This window comes from Phyllostomus hastatus, unplaced genomic scaffold, assembly GCF_019186645.2.
Source record: "Phyllostomus hastatus isolate PE091 unplaced genomic scaffold, TTU_PhHast_1.1 phas_contig_329, whole genome shotgun sequence".
Classification (NCBI taxonomy): domain Eukaryota; kingdom Metazoa; phylum Chordata; class Mammalia; order Chiroptera; family Phyllostomidae; genus Phyllostomus; species Phyllostomus hastatus.
Genome location: NW_025333854.1, coordinates 4,205,279 through 4,223,733, shown reverse-complemented (window position 1 = coordinate 4,223,733; position 18,455 = coordinate 4,205,279). Strand labels below are relative to the sequence as shown.

Genomic DNA, 18,455 nt, shown 5'->3' with positions numbered 1-18,455 from the left:
TGCCGGATGCAAATGTGATAGAATGACTTAGAACTGCAACCGCACTTGACGCCCATGGAGATTCCCTGCACTGTGGGTACACGCGTGTGATCGGTGCGGGGGCTGGGTGAAAGGTACGTGAGACCTCCCTGTACTATCCGCAACTTCACGCGAACCTATTTTAAAATAAAAGGTAAAAAAAAAAAAGAGAGAGATACTGGTGTTGCTTTGTCATACTCACGTTTCCGTCTCTGTTTCCCGCTCAATGATTCAGAGGCATTTCTCAATTTTTTTTCTATCTAAATCTTCTTTGGCATTAACACAATGTTTGACTTGTGCCAAGTTACCAAGAAATGCTTCCTGAAATCACCGGACAATTAAACACGCTTCATGGAAGCTCAGTATATCTGTGCTCGGTCTCCCTGGTCCCTCCTCCCCTTTCTGTCCTCGGTACGTCCTTGTTCAGTCCCTCTGCCTCCACCTACCCACCCCCTTTCCAAGGACTGAGCGGCATGTCAGTGTTGAGTGGCGGCAGGGTCCCGGAGACCTGGGCTTGCCCAGGCCCACGGCCACAGAGCCAAAGTCAGGCACAAATTGTCCAAGGCAATGACATTGGGAGGACTTCAGGCTTAGTGTCCTGCAGGCAGGCTGAGCCTGGAACCTGTGCAGGATACCGGCCAGCAGTATCCATCTCGGCTGCGGACGTTTGTCGAAACACGAGAAAAAACATGCACAGAGACAACCAGGTCCTGTGGGGGAATAGGAACAGAAGAGCCACTCTCTCTAGTGGGGAGAGCGCCATGGCCACTCTCTCTAGTGGAGAACGCCTTTGGCCACCCTCTCTCCTGGAGGGCGCCCCGTATCCATTCCCAAGCAGATTTTTATTGAGAATACAGACTTAGTTTGTGGATTCACAATCTGGCAGAAAAGACCAAAAGAAGTAGGTGACTTACAAAGGTGCAGACGGAACTCCTGCTGTGATTCTGGGCGGAGATTGGGGTTTTATCGAACAGGGCTCAAAGGGCAGTTTTGGTTTCCTGTCTGTGCCTACAAATTCTAATCTAATAACATCCTCCAGCAAACAGATCTCACAGGATCTTGTATATTCTGTGTCCCAGGCCTGATGACCCAGGGGGTCCGCCGTTTCTGGTCTGGGCTGCACCGCCCCCTGCAGGCCTGAGAAGGGCAGGAGACAGAGGCAGCCAGGAGACTTGGATTTCTCACATCTAAGAACAAGGACTCAGGCTTTGACAAAGCCGAGGGGGCAGGGGTTGATGTCCATCACCCCTTCACATCCACAGCCCCGAGTCTCTTCCCTTAGGGCATTCCCACGTGATCGTGCCTGTCTTACATTCATTCTCTTTCTTAGAGAATTGTTACCTGTCATTGACTGCCGATCATGCCAGGGAAATAAGTTTTGTCTCCTTAGTGGCTTCTGGTCCGGAGGTCTTTCACTCAGCCTACGTCACGGGGGGTTACAGCTTCCTGAGACCAGGCAGGGCGGTCCCCAGCAGGAACCTGGGGTGCATACTACTCCGGGGATCATCCTCCGTCTGTTCAGATTGACGGAGCCTAGTTTTGCAGCCCGGGATGTGCTCTGTGTTGGCGAACATTCCCCCCTGAGAAGGCGAGTATTCTCTGGTTGTAGTTTTCTATGCAAATCCATTTCAGATCTTCTGTGTCTTTAATGATTTTTTTTTATCTGGCTCTACCCATTGCTCAAACTAGGTGGAACTGTCTTTTTTCTCCCTTTAGTAATTCTGTCCGGTTTTGCCTCGTGCTCTCGTTGTTCGGGGCGGACACGCTTGTGATTTTGCTCGTCATTTTGATGAGGTGCCCCTTTTATCATAGCGTGCTCTGTGTGTTGGAGGCTTTGATGTTGGTTTACGCACTTCAGTCTTGCGCTCACCATTGGCAGGGCACACTTTTTCCATCCTTTGCCGGCAATCTGTTTAATGTGGCTCTCTCTCAAAAAAAAAACAGCTTGGGTTGGGATCTTGCTTTTTTACTCAGTTTGTTCAGTGCGCTCAGTCCATTAGCGTTTAATGCGTTTTCTGCAGCGGTTGGGTTCAGGCACCATTTGTTTCCTATTGGCTTTCTGTTCGTCCCTTCTGTTTTCTGTTCCTCAGTTCCTGTCTTCTTTCGGGAGAAAACCGTACCGTTTCACCTAAGAAGTGAGCACCTTGAAACTGTGTGGTACCACGAACCCCTCCCTGGCACGGTGCTGGAATCGTCACGTGTATTATTATATTTAGATAGTTGCAAGTCCCACAGTAAAGTGTTAGAATTTGTAAACAGTCACATATGTTTTTAAAACATTAAGAGAAAAATAGTCTTTTATATCTATAACTTCTGGTGTTTTCTGTTCCTTGGATGTTTGATACTCAGCCCAGAGACCTTCGTTTGGGGTCTCTTACACTCGATCTTAGCCGGAAGGCCGGGAAGCGATGCTCTGGGGTTTCTTGCGTGTCGGCTCTGCCGGCCGAGACTTCCAGTTTCCTCCCATCTGGAAGCCTCTTCCTTTGCCTTCGGATGTGTGGTCTGGATGTAGAGTTCTGGTCACAGTTGTCCCCCACTGCCGCCCCAGCCCCGGGCTGTCTGCCGTCCTCTGTCCAGCGCGCTTTCTCGTGGAACTCAACACTGTCGTCGTTTCCCTGTATCTCATGCAGCAGTTTTTTTTCTTTTACAGTTTTTTCCCTTATGTTTGGTTTTCGGCAGTTTGACTGTATGCCTGGGCGTTGTTCTCCCTGCTCTTCGCCTGTTCGGGGTTTTCTGGGCTTCTCCAGTCTCTACGTCTGTATTTTTCACCCAGTTTGGGAGATTTTTAGTTCTTTCCTCTGCATTATTATCTTTCTCTCTCCCCGCCTCCCTCTCTCCCCCTCCCTCTCCCCCCCTTCTAAACTCAATAATTATACAAAATGTTTGCTTCTTTGCCAGTGTCCCACAAGACCCTGGAAATGTGTTTCTGTTTGTTTCTTCTTCAGATTGCGTTTTCCTCGACATCCCTAGGCGTGGGTGTAGTAAGTGCTTCGCCACCACTGCGGGCTTCTTCCAGTGCTGGGCCCAGGCTCCCCTCGCCCTAGGTTGGGTCTTCCTACTCACTCACGTGTCGGATCACGTGCGTTGTGTTGGACTCACCGTGTCAGTGATGCTGTGCCTAGACCGCACTCTGCGTGGTCCTTCAGGGGGAATTGATTTTTTTTAGGTCTTAACAGGCAGTTAATTAGGCTGAACTTGAACTACATGCTGACTTCTCGGTGGCAGGTGGCAGCTGCGCTCATGCACTCGGACAGCTGACAGGGAGTGTGGTCCGTGCATCGTGCATTCCAATGGGCAACTGCCCAAAACACAAGCAGACGGGGCCCTAGCCTGACCAAACCTACAGTCTGGTGGACAGAGATAGGCCAGTGCGCAGATGAGCCTGAGGGCCCCCGGGTCCCGTGGGTCGCGTCCCGTGAGTCGCGTGGAGGCAGCGGGCTCACTGAGACACGGGCTGGGGCGCCGTTCCAGCACAACGTAAGGATGATTTTCGGAGCACGTTGGCCCCTCTGTGCCAAAGTGGTGACACAGGGCTGGCTGACGAAAAACGATTAGTTCCCTTGCCATCATCGTGTTAAATTTTGGAAGAAAAGCATCTCTTTCAAAAATGCAGTATAGGGTGGGGAAGAATATTAAAAGCAAGTGTTTCGATTCTTGACTGTCATGCTAAACAGGAGGGATACTTTATTTTGGGGAGAAAAGATGATTGGATAAAAAAAAAAACCTCTGCAGATAACACCGGTGGTTGTAAATCAGGGAATATTAGACATTGCTGAGGTAAAAAAAAAAAGACCTACCTATGTATATTAAAGAAAATGTCAGTGTTGGGAGAAAGACTGTTTATGCTCATGGCAAATACATCTTAAAAATCTACGTTTCCAGCGTCAGCTGTCAAAGGGGTTTTCTAATCTGCTTGTGTGTTTTCTTGCATAAGTTACATCCGTATGAATGGACTTTGGTGTTTATTTTATAAAAGCATGTCTTCCCTCGCAGTAACCTGAGCCTTTTTTTCTCTCTTTTTTCCTTTTGAACAGTGTATCCTATTCAGTACATGTGTCTGAAGATTACCCAGGTATGTTTTTCTTCTTTTTACTTTCATTGCAAATATTTGCACTCCGACGCAGGGGAGGATGTTTTGCTCCTGGAGCTGTAAAGCGCATGCAGATGTGTTTGGGGGGAGGCGCCCGCAGGGGAGCCGTAAAGACACGGCAGCAGAACTCTGCTGACTTCCTGCCGGGCGCGAGCGTGCCCTGGGCTGCGGGTCAGAGTCAAAGTCGTTTCCCCGTGAAAAGGGGTTTCCTCGGGCCCCTGGGAGAGCTTCAGCCCCGATCCCGACTTCATTACGATGAGATAAAGATTCTTTAGCCTGGTGTAGTTGTTGGTTTTGGGTCATCGTTTGGCTTTTCATCATGTAAAAATAATTGGTAAGAACGTAGCAGCTAAAATAATGGTAATAGCCAAAGATAATAAACCTTTCTTCATTTCCCTAAGTATGTATGTAAGCAGTTCTCACCGCAGGCGTGTGGGAGTGTGTCCTTCATTTCCCATTTCATGATGGGGAAATCATACATAATCATCCCCGTAATGAGTGGGGATGGCCCAGCTGGTAGGAGGAAGGGCTGGGATTTGAACCCAGTGCCCCAGAGCCTGCGCACGGCCTGCACTGGGCATCTCCCGCAGACATAGCTGTCTGCTCTCTGTGCCCTGAGGTGCGTCAGTAGGCCCACACGCCCCTGTCCGTAGAGTCCAGCTGGAAGGTCCTTGCTGACCCACTTCTGCAAAGCAAACAGCATGCTCCTTCCCTGTCCCCCTCGTGTTCAGACTCACTGGAACCTCCCTGGAGCCCAGGCCGTGGGAGCTGACGCTGGAGTCTTGATAACCCAGGGATGTCGACCAGATGTTTCCCTTCAGTGTCTCCCTCAGAAATGTGTCCATAGTTTCGCCCTGAACCCAGCAGGAACACTGCCGACTTAGTGTGGATCACACACGATACGATTCGTGTACCCCCATGAAAAGGGTGCAAGAATCCGTCACGCAGAGCATAGCCCATGTTAACTGCCTGTGTTTCGCATGTACAGGGCGGGGCAAGGTTATGTATGACTGCCACGATTAATGAATAGTAGTACAAGAATAAACTGTTTTTGCATACTCGCAACTGTGAATCTTGTCCTGCCCCCTACTCTGTGTGTGTATGTTTATTTTACTCCAGTGTTTTTGACCGAATAAATTCAGATGGTTTTCAAAGTGGCCGCTGTGACCAGTCAGGGCCGTAAGTTGGAACCATAATGCCAATTCCTGTCGACATCTAGCGAGTTTACTCGCTCACGTACTTTGCATGATCGGTATCCCAGTTTTCTGTATGACACGACTAGATCGATATAAGTGACTTTGATTATGTATATTTTGAGTATTTTCTAAAAATAATTAGTTTATAATACAGTATGAGGACATTGTAAAACTTAGCATTTATGCAAAGTTTTTCCTGTGGCAGTTTGTATTATGCATTTTGGATTTTAATCTTCTTATAGGCTCCAATGTCACGGAGATAGTTTACTTATTACCATTTTTTGATATTATCTCCATATGTTTTAAGCATAGCTTTACAAGGGTAGTTACTTATTAAAGATACGCCTGTGTTTTAATAGTAGTATGAAAAGTATTCTGGGAAGATTCTATTAGAAGAGTCAAGGAAATATATATTTATAATGAAATATATTTTTGGTAGATGGTTTTGCAGTCTGTTTTCGTTTGTTATGATATAGTATGTTTTTTAATGTTGAATGTTTGCTACGTATGTTAGGAAAACAAAAGCCCCACTGTTTGTTGTAAATGTTATCATTATTGTGCTTCTCGTCAGGGGCAGCTGCTAGAGGTATCAGCCGTGAGCAGTGCGGGGCTTTAGTTTGGAGTGCTGGGAATGATACCACCAATCCAGGCCCACCTTGCAGAGAGGGAATTATTCTGTAGCAAAGGAAATGTGGTAAAAGACGCCTCCTTCAATAAATCAGGTGGACCAAATGTTTAGCTCCCTCTTGTGGCCAAGAGGTGCTATTCTTTACCCCACCATTCCCGAGCCCCACTTGGAAGTAACAGTATAGAAAAATTGAAACTTAAAGATAGAGCATTGGTTTTCATTTGTGTTGCTTAAAAATTGAATTTCTTTCTTGGAGCGGTTGGTAGTGAATTTCCGGTATCATTTCGTTTCTAAAGAGAAAAGGAGTATAACTAGAGGCCAAGAGTGGGAGAGATTGGTGAATCCTAGGGTAGGATTTTGGATTGGTTGACGTGGCGAGTGCACTGCATGTTGAGTACCGTCCTGTACGTGATTGACTAGATTCTAAATGTCAGTCTCTGTAGGGACAGACCAGGGGCTATTTGGCTGTCTTAAAGGGACGTGCTGAGCGAAGGTCAGCAGCGTCTCCCAGAGACACGGTGTTTGGTGATGGAACCAGGTCTGTGATTCAGTTGTGACTCCTGTCACTCCCGGAGAAGTGGTCGTCATATTTCTGTGGCGCTCTCTGTAAAGCGAATGTGACCATGACAGTATATCCCCGCTTACTAAATGCTGGCCCACGTTTATTCGTACGAACGCGCAGTGAACACGTTGATGTCTCAGCGAGACAAGGTTACATAAACGTTCTGCGGCTGCCTTCCTTTCCAGTGCCCACACCTGTGTTTCTTCGCCTGCTGCAGAGGCTAGAACTCTCCGAATAATTCTCAAGAATGGATGTGACCATTGGCAGCTTTGTCCTTTCTTGCAAAATCAGTGGATGGGCTTGCTCTCTTTCAGAAAAGGAAGCTGTGTTCCTTTTCTCATCTGCCAAGTTTTTTTTAAGAATAAGTATTAAGTTTTTTATCAAGTTCTGCTTGGCATCTGTCAAGATACCATACCTGCTTTCTCCAACAAAAAGATGGCGGGTTATATTAGCGGATAACTTAGGGTGGATCTATAAGAATTATGTGCATCTTTATATACTTCGTTATTTAAGACTTCAAATTGCTAAAAGAAGTCAACTTTTTTGACATTTACTAGAACTTGCAAGCAAAGCTTTCGGAGCCTGGTATCTTTTTAAGGATCGTTATATGGCAATGGTCTTATTTTTCTGCCATGATTTGATCTGTTCTGTTTTTCTGTTTCTTAGTCATTTTTTAAAACGTGGGTTCTTCTTAAAGCCCACTGTGTTGGTGAGATGTCCAGATTTGTTAGCAAGTTTTCTTCAGTATTCGGTGTATAAAGCTGAAAGTCTTTTATAGCTCTGCGTTTATTTCTCCTTTCTGTTGTTTTGTACTTGTTCTTGTCTTTTTTCCCCTTTGGTTTAATTTCTATTGGTAATTTTCCTTAGCACCCCCCTCCGAACTGGGTTATGTGGTTCAATGATCAGCTCATCACTAAGTCTGAAAATACGAACTTTTCATTGCCCTGTGGAAATTGTCACAGAAACCCCCCAAATTCAGGGTTATGCTGCCCTGGATATTATTTAGGAAACAGATTTGTCACCTTATCATTTTAATCTATTAAGTAACTTATGCCATGTATTGAAACTCCTTTTATAGATTTTTTTCACGAAAATGAAAATTTAGAGGTCTTGATTGAGTTTTACGCGTACATGATAGAACATGTAGGTGCATGAAATACCAAATGACATGCCGGTTCTTCAAAGTAAAGTGAAGAACTGGAACAGCCTTCTGGGTTACTCGTACTTCTGTGTGGCGTTCACACTGTAGACAGCGTTTTATCTTTTAAAGGTGAGCTTGTTGTGGGTCATAGGTGACTGGCTTCGCGATAGCAGAACAGCAGAATCTTTCTCTTCACGCCACCTTTAATTAGGAGGCTTGCCCACCAGTGGGTATGAATTCTCTCATCCGTTTTATGTGTTCTACAAGTTATTACAGTTGTTGAGTGACAGCTTTTTGTTATTAAAAATATCAAAGCATTGATTTTTGGGTTCAGTCTGTTTCACCACTGTAGTATTAGTACTTTAATTACTTACATAAGTACTCAAGTTAAATTCTCTCAGCCCTGGTTTCTTCATCGTCAAAAGAGGGATAATAACTGATTGGCTTGGGGGGTGAACATGAATATCATGTATAACGTTCAAGGAAAATACCTAGGTTATAACAGCAGTGTAATTGTCATGTGTCATTACTTCCCTCAAGTTGCATAGGGATGAATAATGGAATGACTCGGCCTAAATTGTGTTGCCGTGGAAATAGAACAAAAGTTGTAGTTTAGCAGGTGCTTCTCCATAGCTCCCGTGGTCCGTGTAGACCTCTCTGATCGGGCCTGTTAGTTCTACCGTAAAGGCGACGTGATAGATATTGTCATGAAACCTGAAAACATTGTGTGACATGGACCCTGGCTCCTGGGGTCCACGGCGTTATGGATGAGATGACACAAATTCACACGGACCCCCGAGTCCCGTGGAGGAAAAGGGTTAGCAGCGTGGTTTCTCTCTCAAGGGGAGGAAAAGCCTCGTAGCACCTCGGCCACTCTCTCAAGGGGAGAGCACCTTGGCCCTTGCCATGACAGGTTTTTATTGGGTTCAATTTGCACAGGAATGAAGCTCATCAATCATTGTCAGGCAGAAATGATTAAACCATAGATAACATTCAGAGAACTCTGAGGGCTTACTCTGAGTCAGGGTCAGATAGTTAAAGGGCCAGAAAACTTTGGGGAACAAACTCACTTCCTGCTTGGACCCTTATCATTTAAATTGAGGGTATTAGCAAAGCACGTTTCATAAGATTTTATGCTTTCTTTCTTAGGCCTGATTGCCCTAGGGAACCCACCCTTTCCAGTACAGGGTGACACCCACCTCCAGCATTGTTTCAGGCTTAAGTACGACAGCCAGGAGGTTAGGAGACTTCTTGCAGACAGAATGAAGACTCAGACTATGTCAAAGCTGAGGGGTGAGGGTCCATCACCCCCCTTTTCTGTAGTCCCCCAAGTCCTTCCCTGAGGGCCCCTTCATGACCATGCCTGTCTTAGGTCATCCCTCCCTTGAGGAATCTTACCCGTCATTGGCTAACCAGTCATCAGCCCGGGGCCAAGCAGGGTGAGGTGAAAGGGGGCAGAGGTGGTGCCCCTACAAGGAAGAGAAGCTTTGTCTCGTAAGTGGCTCATGGTCCCAAGGTCCTTTACTCAGCCTTAGCCATGGGGTATTACATACAGCTCCAGAAACCAGGCAGGGCTGTTCCCAACAATTGTGGTTTGAATAAATTAAGCCCAAAACAGAAATTAAAAGTGTTCTAATGCCTAAATACGAATCAAAATTCAAACTGGTAGACAATCTCTTAGAAAATGGTAAGTTTGGTACATGATCCCGCCCTTCAGCCTTAAACAGCATGTGTTCACCAGACTATATTCTCGTGAGCCAGATCTCGCTGTCTTTCTGCGACTCCCCTGCCCGTAAGCCATTTCACCCTTGAAACCCACGTGCTTACAGAGAAAGTCCTGATTCACTTGCCTCCCGATGCTCCAGTCAAGTCCCCTCGTCCCGTGACACTGACAGACTGCATGAGACTGTGTCCTCTTGACAGATTTTTCTGTGTCTCCCCTTCTGGTTAGTGGTCAGCTATTCCTCTGTTGCTCTGATGCTGCCTTTTAATTTCCCTTTTCTCCATAAGTTTGCTTCAAGGGGTCCATTGTGCACAAAGCAAGGCTAATGAAGTGATTTAGAAGCAAATAACTTTGAATCAGTAGGACTCTGCAAGAGAGTTTAAGAAACTTAAAGACTGACTTTAATACAGGGTTATTTGAATCCTCGCCTGGAAGTGTAATAGGTTCCTGAAAGAAGAGACTCCAGATAAGAAGGTTCAGCTAAGGATGAGACAATGAAAGCAAAGTTGTATCAAGTCCCCTTCGTAATCTGCAGCCCCACTTGATAAACACAGAAATCTCACACCCTCCTTAACGCTGCTTGGACACGAAACAAGGCGACATTTGTAATGAGAACGGGTCAGAGTCAGGAGGCAACCTGCTTGATTTCGGTCTCACCCCCACGCGTGTCCTGTGACCTCCCTGGGTAGCCCCGGGAGCCTTCGGTCTGTGGGTGTTGCTGCTCTGTGGACTCACACCCCAGGCTTCACCCACGCGGGGTCTGAAGATGGCACAGGAGCTCCTTTGGGAGCACAGTAGTGACTTCGTATCTGTCAGCGCCCTCCCGGCACTGCACAGGGTTATGAAAACCCCCCTCGGTCTTCGAGGGGGCGTTTAGCTGGTCATCGGAACACCCTTTTCCCCTGGCGGGGTCAGCGCGGGCTCCCACGCAGAGTTGGGCACATTTGACACTTTTGTTTTTATATTTACATGTGCTTTACACATCACAGCGTGTGTTGCGGGACTGTTATTCATGAATTGGTGACGTGTCTGTTAAATCGCTCCCTCCCAGATGCCCTGTAATTGCCCGTGGACAAAGTGGAGTAAACAGCGGTGTGTTCTGTTATGAGGCCATGTACTTGAGGATCAGTATTTGTCAGGGGACAATCCTAAATTGATAAAAGTATCTTTTCCAGAGGAAACAAAAAAATGCCTAAGAAACGTAAGGAATCTATGGAATGATCCAGTGTTCTGTGGAATAACTCAAAGTTCTATGCATTTAACGAGTGTACTATTATTCAGATAAATCTAATTTGTGGAAGAAGAATTTTGAGACTCTGTATCAGTTTAAGAACATAGACTGTGTAAAGTCTGTGATTGTCTAACCACTGTGTTGTACACGTGAAACTAATACAAAATAATATTATTGATAGTGAACTGTGATGGAAAAATACAAATTAAAGAACAGAAAACAACACATATATTAGAGTTGTATGGGAAAGAGGATTTACAACAAAAGCTTCAGCTCACATTCCGTAGCGACTTGGCGTGGAGTCTTTTTGGCACTGGGTGTGGCGCTGGGCCCCCCCCCCCCCACCCCCAACACTGCTTCCCGCCGCGGAGATCGGCAGTGGGAAGGGCCTGCTCAGTGGGCGGAGACACCCAGTTGCATCCACACGGGTCGCTGCCACATGTGAAATATTTTAGACGTACTCAGGTAGTGTCTGTGCCCAAGTCTCTCTTTCTCTAGTGGATGCAGCCCTCTTTAAGGAGGCCCTTTACAATTAGTTCATGCATAAATTTGCAATTTGCTTCATTTTTTCCTGACATTTATTAGAACAGTAGTGTGTGCTTCATGAGTGTTTGAAGTGATGTGGACATAACTTTATGTTTTTGTAAAGGATGTACTCTTTCAAGTTACTCTGCCTTTAATTGTCTGTATTTCTACGCAGATAATACGTATGTGTCAAGTTCAGAAAATGATGAAGATGTCTTAGTTACTACAGAACCCATTCCAGTAATTTTTCATCGAATAGCAACAGGTAATAGGAATACTCTGCTTGTCCTAGGTGGATATTGGTTTCATTGTAGGTAGCTTGGTGTTTTGGTTTCCTTTAGCTCAGGTAACATCTTTAGCTTCTAGAAATCCAGTTTTTCATACACATTTTCTATCTAAAGTACCTTAGTTTGTTTTTCAACAGTTTTTAAGTGCATAAATTAACAGTACTTTTAAAAAGTCTTGTATCTTATGTGAATGTTTACTCTTATGAAAGTATTTCATGTGTAACGATACCATTAGACAAAATGCACACTGAAATGCACACTCGGGGAGTAGAGACCCCGTGAAGCACACGGGGTGCGGGAGCGTCTCCACGGTGGCGTCTCAGTTCGCCTGTGTGTTTATGAGCCGTGAGAAAGCAGGACGGCTCGTATGTTACGTAACCCCCCAGTGTGCATCATTTCAGAATGCCCCCTCATCTTCTTGCAGAGGAGGGAATCATCTACAGGGTATTTTTAGACTGAATCTTGTGAATGTTAACAGTATACGAAATCTAAAATGATTTTTTTAAATTTATAACTTTCAGAATTAAGAAAAACGAATGACATTAACTGTTGCTTATCCATAAGATCCAAATTGCAGAAGGAAAATGGGGAGGTATGTAGATTATATTTTATATTTCCTTAAAACAGTACAGATATATTTTAAATTTACTGTGTGTTGGTAGTTGATATCGTCATTGATATTTAGATTAAGATTGAATACAGTGAGTGAAGCTCAAACCTTGTGCCGTAGGGACTTCCTGTGTGGGAAGGGTCATGGCCTAAAATTAACTCGGAAAAGGAGGCTCCCTTTAAAATAATGGAATGTCTTATTTGTCTAAACAAAGGGCATACAAACCTACCCTATTCTCTATATTTTCATCCAATAATGTAGACTGAGGAGCACGTATGTAAGTTAGAGTTCTGATAACTGTATGTGGCTATGCATGGTTTTGATGGAACCCTTAACGTTCCACTTGTAAAAGGTGACCTCTAGCTAAAGTGGCGCAGGCCGGGGAGTTGTCTTATTGATATTGGCGAGTGTCACATCAACAGAGCAGGCGGCACGGCCCTCTTGGTGCTGTGCGGGTCACCCCGTTCATCCCCAGCCATGCCGAGAACCACTGATTTAGCAGTACTGTCGCTAACGCCAAAAACTGTAAGCATTTCATCAAACCCAGATTTCTTTCTCTAAGTTTTTGTTTTAAGCATTGGAAATTTGGTCTAGAAATTTAGGGGTGATTATAAAGCATCGTATTACCAGATTCTTGTACGTATCTGAAGGAGGCTACCTTTTTCCTGATTATTTGAACAGGGTTGGGAACAGGGACAGTCACTAATAGGAACCGTTAGTTAATTCAGATGCACTTTCATTGTTTGTACTGTGGACACCCAGCAGATGTGCTTCGGTTAATTAGAAATTCAAACTTCATGTTAAGCATATTAAATATTACGCTTAACTTTTTTGAATCTGAAATTGAAAGCATTTTCTATATTCTGAAAGTTTTTTTATAATGCGATTCCTATTTACTTCCATCATGCCATTTTTGTATCATCGGACTCCGTGTCCTCTTCCATGCCGCGTGTGGGGCTGGCCGTGGGCGTGAGGACCGTCTGCGGTGAGAGGCAGAGGGGCTTACTCAGAGCGGAGCCCGCTCACCTGAACGCAGGGCGAGCTGGTGTTGAGTGCAGACTGACTAGAAATTTAAATGTAAAGAAATTGAATTAGCATGAGCTTGTTAGATGTTGTATCAGAACAAATGGAAAGTTATCACTGGTTATATATGAAATACTATAAATTGATCAATTATTTATTATATATAACGTAATATTATATAATATATATTGATTAAATATGAAATGTAAGGTATTAAATTTTACAACTCGGATGTGCAGAATATGTGCCTGGAGCTTAATGAACTCTCCAGAAAGTCTCCTGCTGCCTGGGTCATGTTTTGGCTCACACCACACGCGAGCGTCTGCACACGGAATCCAGGCGGTACGCAGAGCCCCACCTGGTGTGGCCACCTGCTGCTTTCTTTGCAGAAGGAGGGAGGCCAACCAGCCTGCCGTGGACATTGCCTTCTTACTCTGTCCTTTGCAGGAGTCCAGGCAGAGCAGCACAGTGGAGGAGGACTCCGAAGGCGATAATGACTCTGAAGAATTCTATTACGGAGGACAGGTAAGCAGGCAAGGCCCTCCAAGCGCCTGTCTCCGGGTTCGCGGACCTGCGTGTCCCGGTGGGTGGGCGTGTGCGCTCACGACCTGAGTCAGGGACCTGCGTGGTTCCGGGTTCTGGAACGACGACGTCCCCGGGACTCATCCGCGTGTCATACTCTGCGCGTCTTCAGAGACCAAGGCTACTTCTGCCTTTTTTGGCCGCAGCACTCAGGGACGGTGCGTGTGGCCTACCTCTTCGTCTGCACACTGCGTCTCGTTGTGCTTTTGGCTTGACGTGTCTTCAGCGCACTGCGCTCGGCCAGGGTTTAGAAATGACAACGGTTCCAACGAACGCATGGGTTGTTCGTTTTAAATAGAAGAGGGTTAACCTTTATAAACTTCTGTTGAGCATTCCCTTTCTCCGCGTTCATTGTCTTCCTTTTTCTCGTGTGCTAGTGTTAACTGTTTGTTGGAGGTTGTTAGGGAGACAATCACAATTTAAAGATGCAGAAGTGGCATAGCCACTAGGCGCATGCGTGTGTGTGTGTGTGTGTGTGTGTGTGTGTGTATATATATTTATGTATGTATGTATTTATTTATTTATTTATTACATATATATAAAAGAGTTTATTTTACACACACATATGTAAAAGAATGCATTATATTGTTCCAGGATAATATTAAAACTTTAAACTGGGCAGCTCATTTTAGGACACGGGCACATAAGGTGTCTTGTCCTGTTTCTGTGAACTTCTTGATCCGCGAGGCTTTGTAAGTTGGGTAGAGTTGTGAGGAGGTGATGACGACATGGTTTGCGTGTTGCTCCTCCGGAACCCCCCCTCCCCCGCCATGCCCCTGCCCCTGCTGACCCGTGGCTGACCCGAGGCTGCCCCGCAGGTGAACTACGACGGGGAGCTGCACAAGCACCCGCAGCTCGAGGCCGACCTGTCGGCGGTCAGAGAGATCTACGGGCCCCACGCGGTTTCTCTCAGGTAAGGACACTCCCTCGGCGAGGAAGAGCTCAGGTCATTCGGGGTGAGTCACGGGGATTTCCTTTCGGGCATGTTTAAGTGGAAGTTTACCTGGGCTTCGTTATGTTTGAAAATGTTTGAGAGATTTTAAGTGTGTTTCTACTTATATAGAATGGCCCTAGTTATATAGGGCCTAGTTATATAATGTTTCTACTTATATATATAGCCCTAGTCCCTGGGGCTATATGGGGTTTTTTTGTTTTGTTTTGTTTTGTTCATGGTTTAAGATGGCATTGGCTGCATTTAAAAACGACATATTTAGAGAGCTAGTGTGACGAAACCTCAGCCTTCAGTCGTGTCGTCATCAGCTGTGATAATAGGTTCGGCCCGCGGGCCCCTGCTGTCCCCATAGCGCGGTCACGTGAACAAGACGGTGCAGAACACGCAGCCCCTGGTGACCACATCACGGAGGGCTGTGTTGCCGGGCCCTCAAAAACGGGAAGGAAGGAAAGACATACCTTTGTGGTTCCTTAATATACTATTCAGTGGCGATACATTTGTAGACCATTTTTTCTTAGTTTTCATCATTCAGAAGAGCCCGCCCATCCCCCTCACTCACAAACCCCTTCTGTACCCCCTGGCACCTTCCTCCCGTGGCCTGAGCCGATGACCTCAGACTCCCGTTCTTTGCCTAAATGCTCGTCCGTGTCCAGCAGGAGCTCGGTTCTGGCCTTTTCCACCCAAACTGGAAATGCTCCCATCGTCCGCCCATGCCAGGTTCCCACTTGACTCTGGGCGTTTGTGTAAGCAGTTTTCTGACCAAGGGGTGCCTCCCGCTCCGCCCCCGCCGTGGGCCCCGCCAGCCCTGTGCGAAGGCCAGCTACGTGAGCCTCCGTCCAGTCTCCCGCACGGAGGAGCGAGGGATTCTGTCCCCAGGGACCTCCACCCCGTTTGGGTTTTGTCCACCTCGCATCCTGTAAGGCGTCCGTTTACTGGGCGGTGCCCTGTTTTGTCGCTGGCTTCGTGTCGCTTCGGTTGGGCTTCGGATCCCGCTTGTGTTCTGCTGTTCAGCATCGCACGGGGTGTAGCTGAACGTCTCACTGCTGCCTCCTCGGCTGTTGGCGGTGGCAGCATCCCCGATCTGGTTGCGTCCTTTCCCACAGACATACCCAGATTCCGAGAGACCGTACAAGTACTCTTACTTGGGAAGTACAGCGCAGCTCTAGTTTCTTTATACTTGCCAGATGTTTCGTTTCTGCTGTAGAAGCAGCAGCTCGCAGGCACCGGCAGCCTAAATAAGCTGGGGCTGTGCACCCAAACCCACCATCTCGTGCAGGGGCACTGAGCTGCCTTTGAGGGAGAGTGATGGGGATTATATTGGAAAAGTGGATCTTGGCAGTCATCAAAGTTTTTGCAAATTAGCTGTGGTCATTTTCCTGTTTGACCCCTGCTACGGCACCAGGGTTGGGCATGTGGGTGGATATTCAGTGTGTTTTAGAGTAAAAAAACGAAGGAGGCAATCAGGATCATCAGCAAAGTGTCCAGAACAATGACTACTTTTTTAACTTCAGTTGAACTTTGCTTGAAAGCTTAAATCTTTAATCACAGTAATTTTACCCCCTCCCACACTAAAACAAAGTCTGTGGGTTATAATTAATCATACAAGAAAACAGAGACTTCAAGTTCTTTTCATTTGAAATTTGTATTCTTGTTTAGAGGACTACCGTAGCATATATTGACTGCTTTGACAGTTTGAAACTTTTTAAAAAAGATTTTATTAATTTATTTGTACAGAGAGGGGAAGGGAGGGAGAAAGAGGGACAGAAATACCAACGTAAGAGCAAAACATCGATCAGTTGCCTTTCGCATGCCCCCCAGCCAGGGATGAAACCAGGGCCTGTGCCCTGACCGGCAGTCCGGCTGGTGACCTTCCGGTTTTCAGGACGACACCCAACCCCCTGAGCCACACCGCTCACGGCTAGTTTAAATCTTTTTAAAACACATTTCCATGTTATCTAGACCCCAATTATACTGTCATGTGTGTATGATTTTTTTCAGCAAGCATTTACTAAATACCTAATGATTATCTCTAGTAATATTTTCCATTACTAATAAAATTATGGATAATTTTTCAACGGTTGAAATTAGAGGACTATGGAATGTTATTTAAATGAAGTTCCTGGAGTCACACGTGGTTGTGATTATATTTCCCCCTTATTTCACTTGAAAGCTTTGATCCAGTTCAAATCTTAACACATGCACACCGTGTTCTGGCCCGCTCTGGATTTGCTCTCGCTACAGAGGGCGTTTCCCGAATGCACGCCCCCCAGAGGCCTGATGGTATGGAGGGGAGTCTCAGCAGGCCGGGTTTGATTTACTTAAAATAAGCAAGAACGAGTGCACTGTCTAGTCCCAAATACTGAGGGCCGGGCACCTGGGACAGGGAGTAGTTAGACATAAGGTCTTGGCCTCATCTTCCTTGCAGAGTTCTACTGCTATTGAAAACAGACTGTTCTAATTAGCTGTTCTTTTCCTTAATTGAGGTTTATAAGGACTTAATGGAGTTTGACGAGCAGGAGCACCTCAATATGCATAATAGGCTATTCGGTGTCATTCCTTTTCTTGTGACATCTAATGAGGAAGGCAGCTAACCACATCTGAGTTCTCTGTAAGGGATGGAAATCTCTGAGGTCGCCTCGGTGCAGGCGCAGCCGTCTTGAAAGGGTGCAGGAGGGCACAGAAAGAGGGACTTTCATAAAATAAACGACGTCAGTCCTACCTGGCCGTGTCCGGGGGCAGAATACTGGTCGTGTTGACTGTTCCGACTGACAGGCTCCTGAGTGGGAAGCTAGGTAGGTCTTGGAGGGGATCACGATTAACCCCGGATCCGTTTGAAGACGCCCCACCTGGGGTCGTGCAACAAAATGAAGGTAGTTTGTGTTCTCCACTACAAATTTAGTCTTCTCGTTCTGTATTTATTTTTAAAAACTGTGGATTGCTGTCATCTGAAAGCAATTTGAGATTCATGTTTTTCAACAGGAAGGGACTTGAAAGTCACAACATTCTCATTTGTTCAGGAACGAAGTGATTCTGATAATCCACTTGTGAGGTTCCCAACTGGCACCCCGTAGGAAGTACGCTTTGCTTTATGGCACACCCACCGCCTCGCATGTGAAAAGCTGAAGCCATGTGAGTGGCGTTGCGGCTCACGTGGAACGTGGGTTGGAAGAGTGTGCCCGTTGTGTGCTTCGTGGGCGGGCGTTCGTAAAAGGCGCGTTGGAGTTGGTACCTCCGTTCAGATTTGAGGAGCCTACGCGACTGTACTGAAGCCCCACCCAAACACAGTTCTCCGGGGCGGGGGAGACAAAAGGAAGGTGGGATCCTCCACAAAGATCCGGGAGGAGCACTTGCATTTCTCTGGGTTTCTAGGTTTCCATTTTTGCACAGCGGCCCCCGGGGTGGCCGGCCGGCTTTCTGGCCCTCTTCCGGCCTGTGCTGGGATCGGGGTCCCCTGGGGTCCCCTTCCCTTCTTACATGAGCGTGCACACACAGGTCGTTCTGGTCAGTGTGGTGTGAGCACAGTGCTGGGGTGCGAGCCCCGTGGCCTCTGGACCCCTTGTCTGTGCCTGTCGGTGACTGCAGTGAGCAGCACCCCTCCCCCCTTCCCGGTCCCCTTGCAACCATGTGGTGTGAGTGAGACTCAAATCCTGCTTTGTCCTAAAACACGGAGATTTTGAGGATGTTCCGTACCCCCAGCATAACCTGCACTGAAGCGTGTCAGTTGTCGAAAGTGGATCTTGCTTGGGTTGGATGTTTGCAGCGTCCTTCCCACACACCGTGTCTCCCACTCCTGCATCTGGAGCCGAGGGAGAAGGCGGTCCGAGTCTGAGGAGTGGGGGGCCCACGGGGCAAAGGCACGAAGGGGATTGCATCTTTGAAAAGCACTG

At 46.6% G+C, this 18,455-nt stretch overlaps 1 protein-coding gene across 3 annotated transcripts in view; it reads left to right on the top strand.

Annotated features, from left to right (window-relative positions):
• PARP8 (poly(ADP-ribose) polymerase family member 8) overlaps positions 1–18,455 on the top strand; it is a 147,700-nt gene that overhangs the window by 70,470 nt on the left and 58,775 nt on the right. For 2 of the 3 annotated variants that reach the window (XM_045839879.1, XM_045839880.1), the window contains exons 4-8: positions 4,053–4,090; positions 11,290–11,379; positions 11,923–11,993; positions 13,482–13,559; positions 14,435–14,529. In XM_045839879.1, coding sequence (XP_045695835.1) covers positions 4,053–4,090; positions 11,290–11,379; positions 11,923–11,993; positions 13,482–13,559; positions 14,435–14,529 — 372 coding nt within the window. The remainder of the gene's footprint in view (positions 1–4,052; positions 4,091–11,289; positions 11,380–11,922; positions 11,994–13,481; positions 13,560–14,434; positions 14,530–18,455) is intronic. The other variant, XM_045839881.1, reaches the window with a different exon arrangement.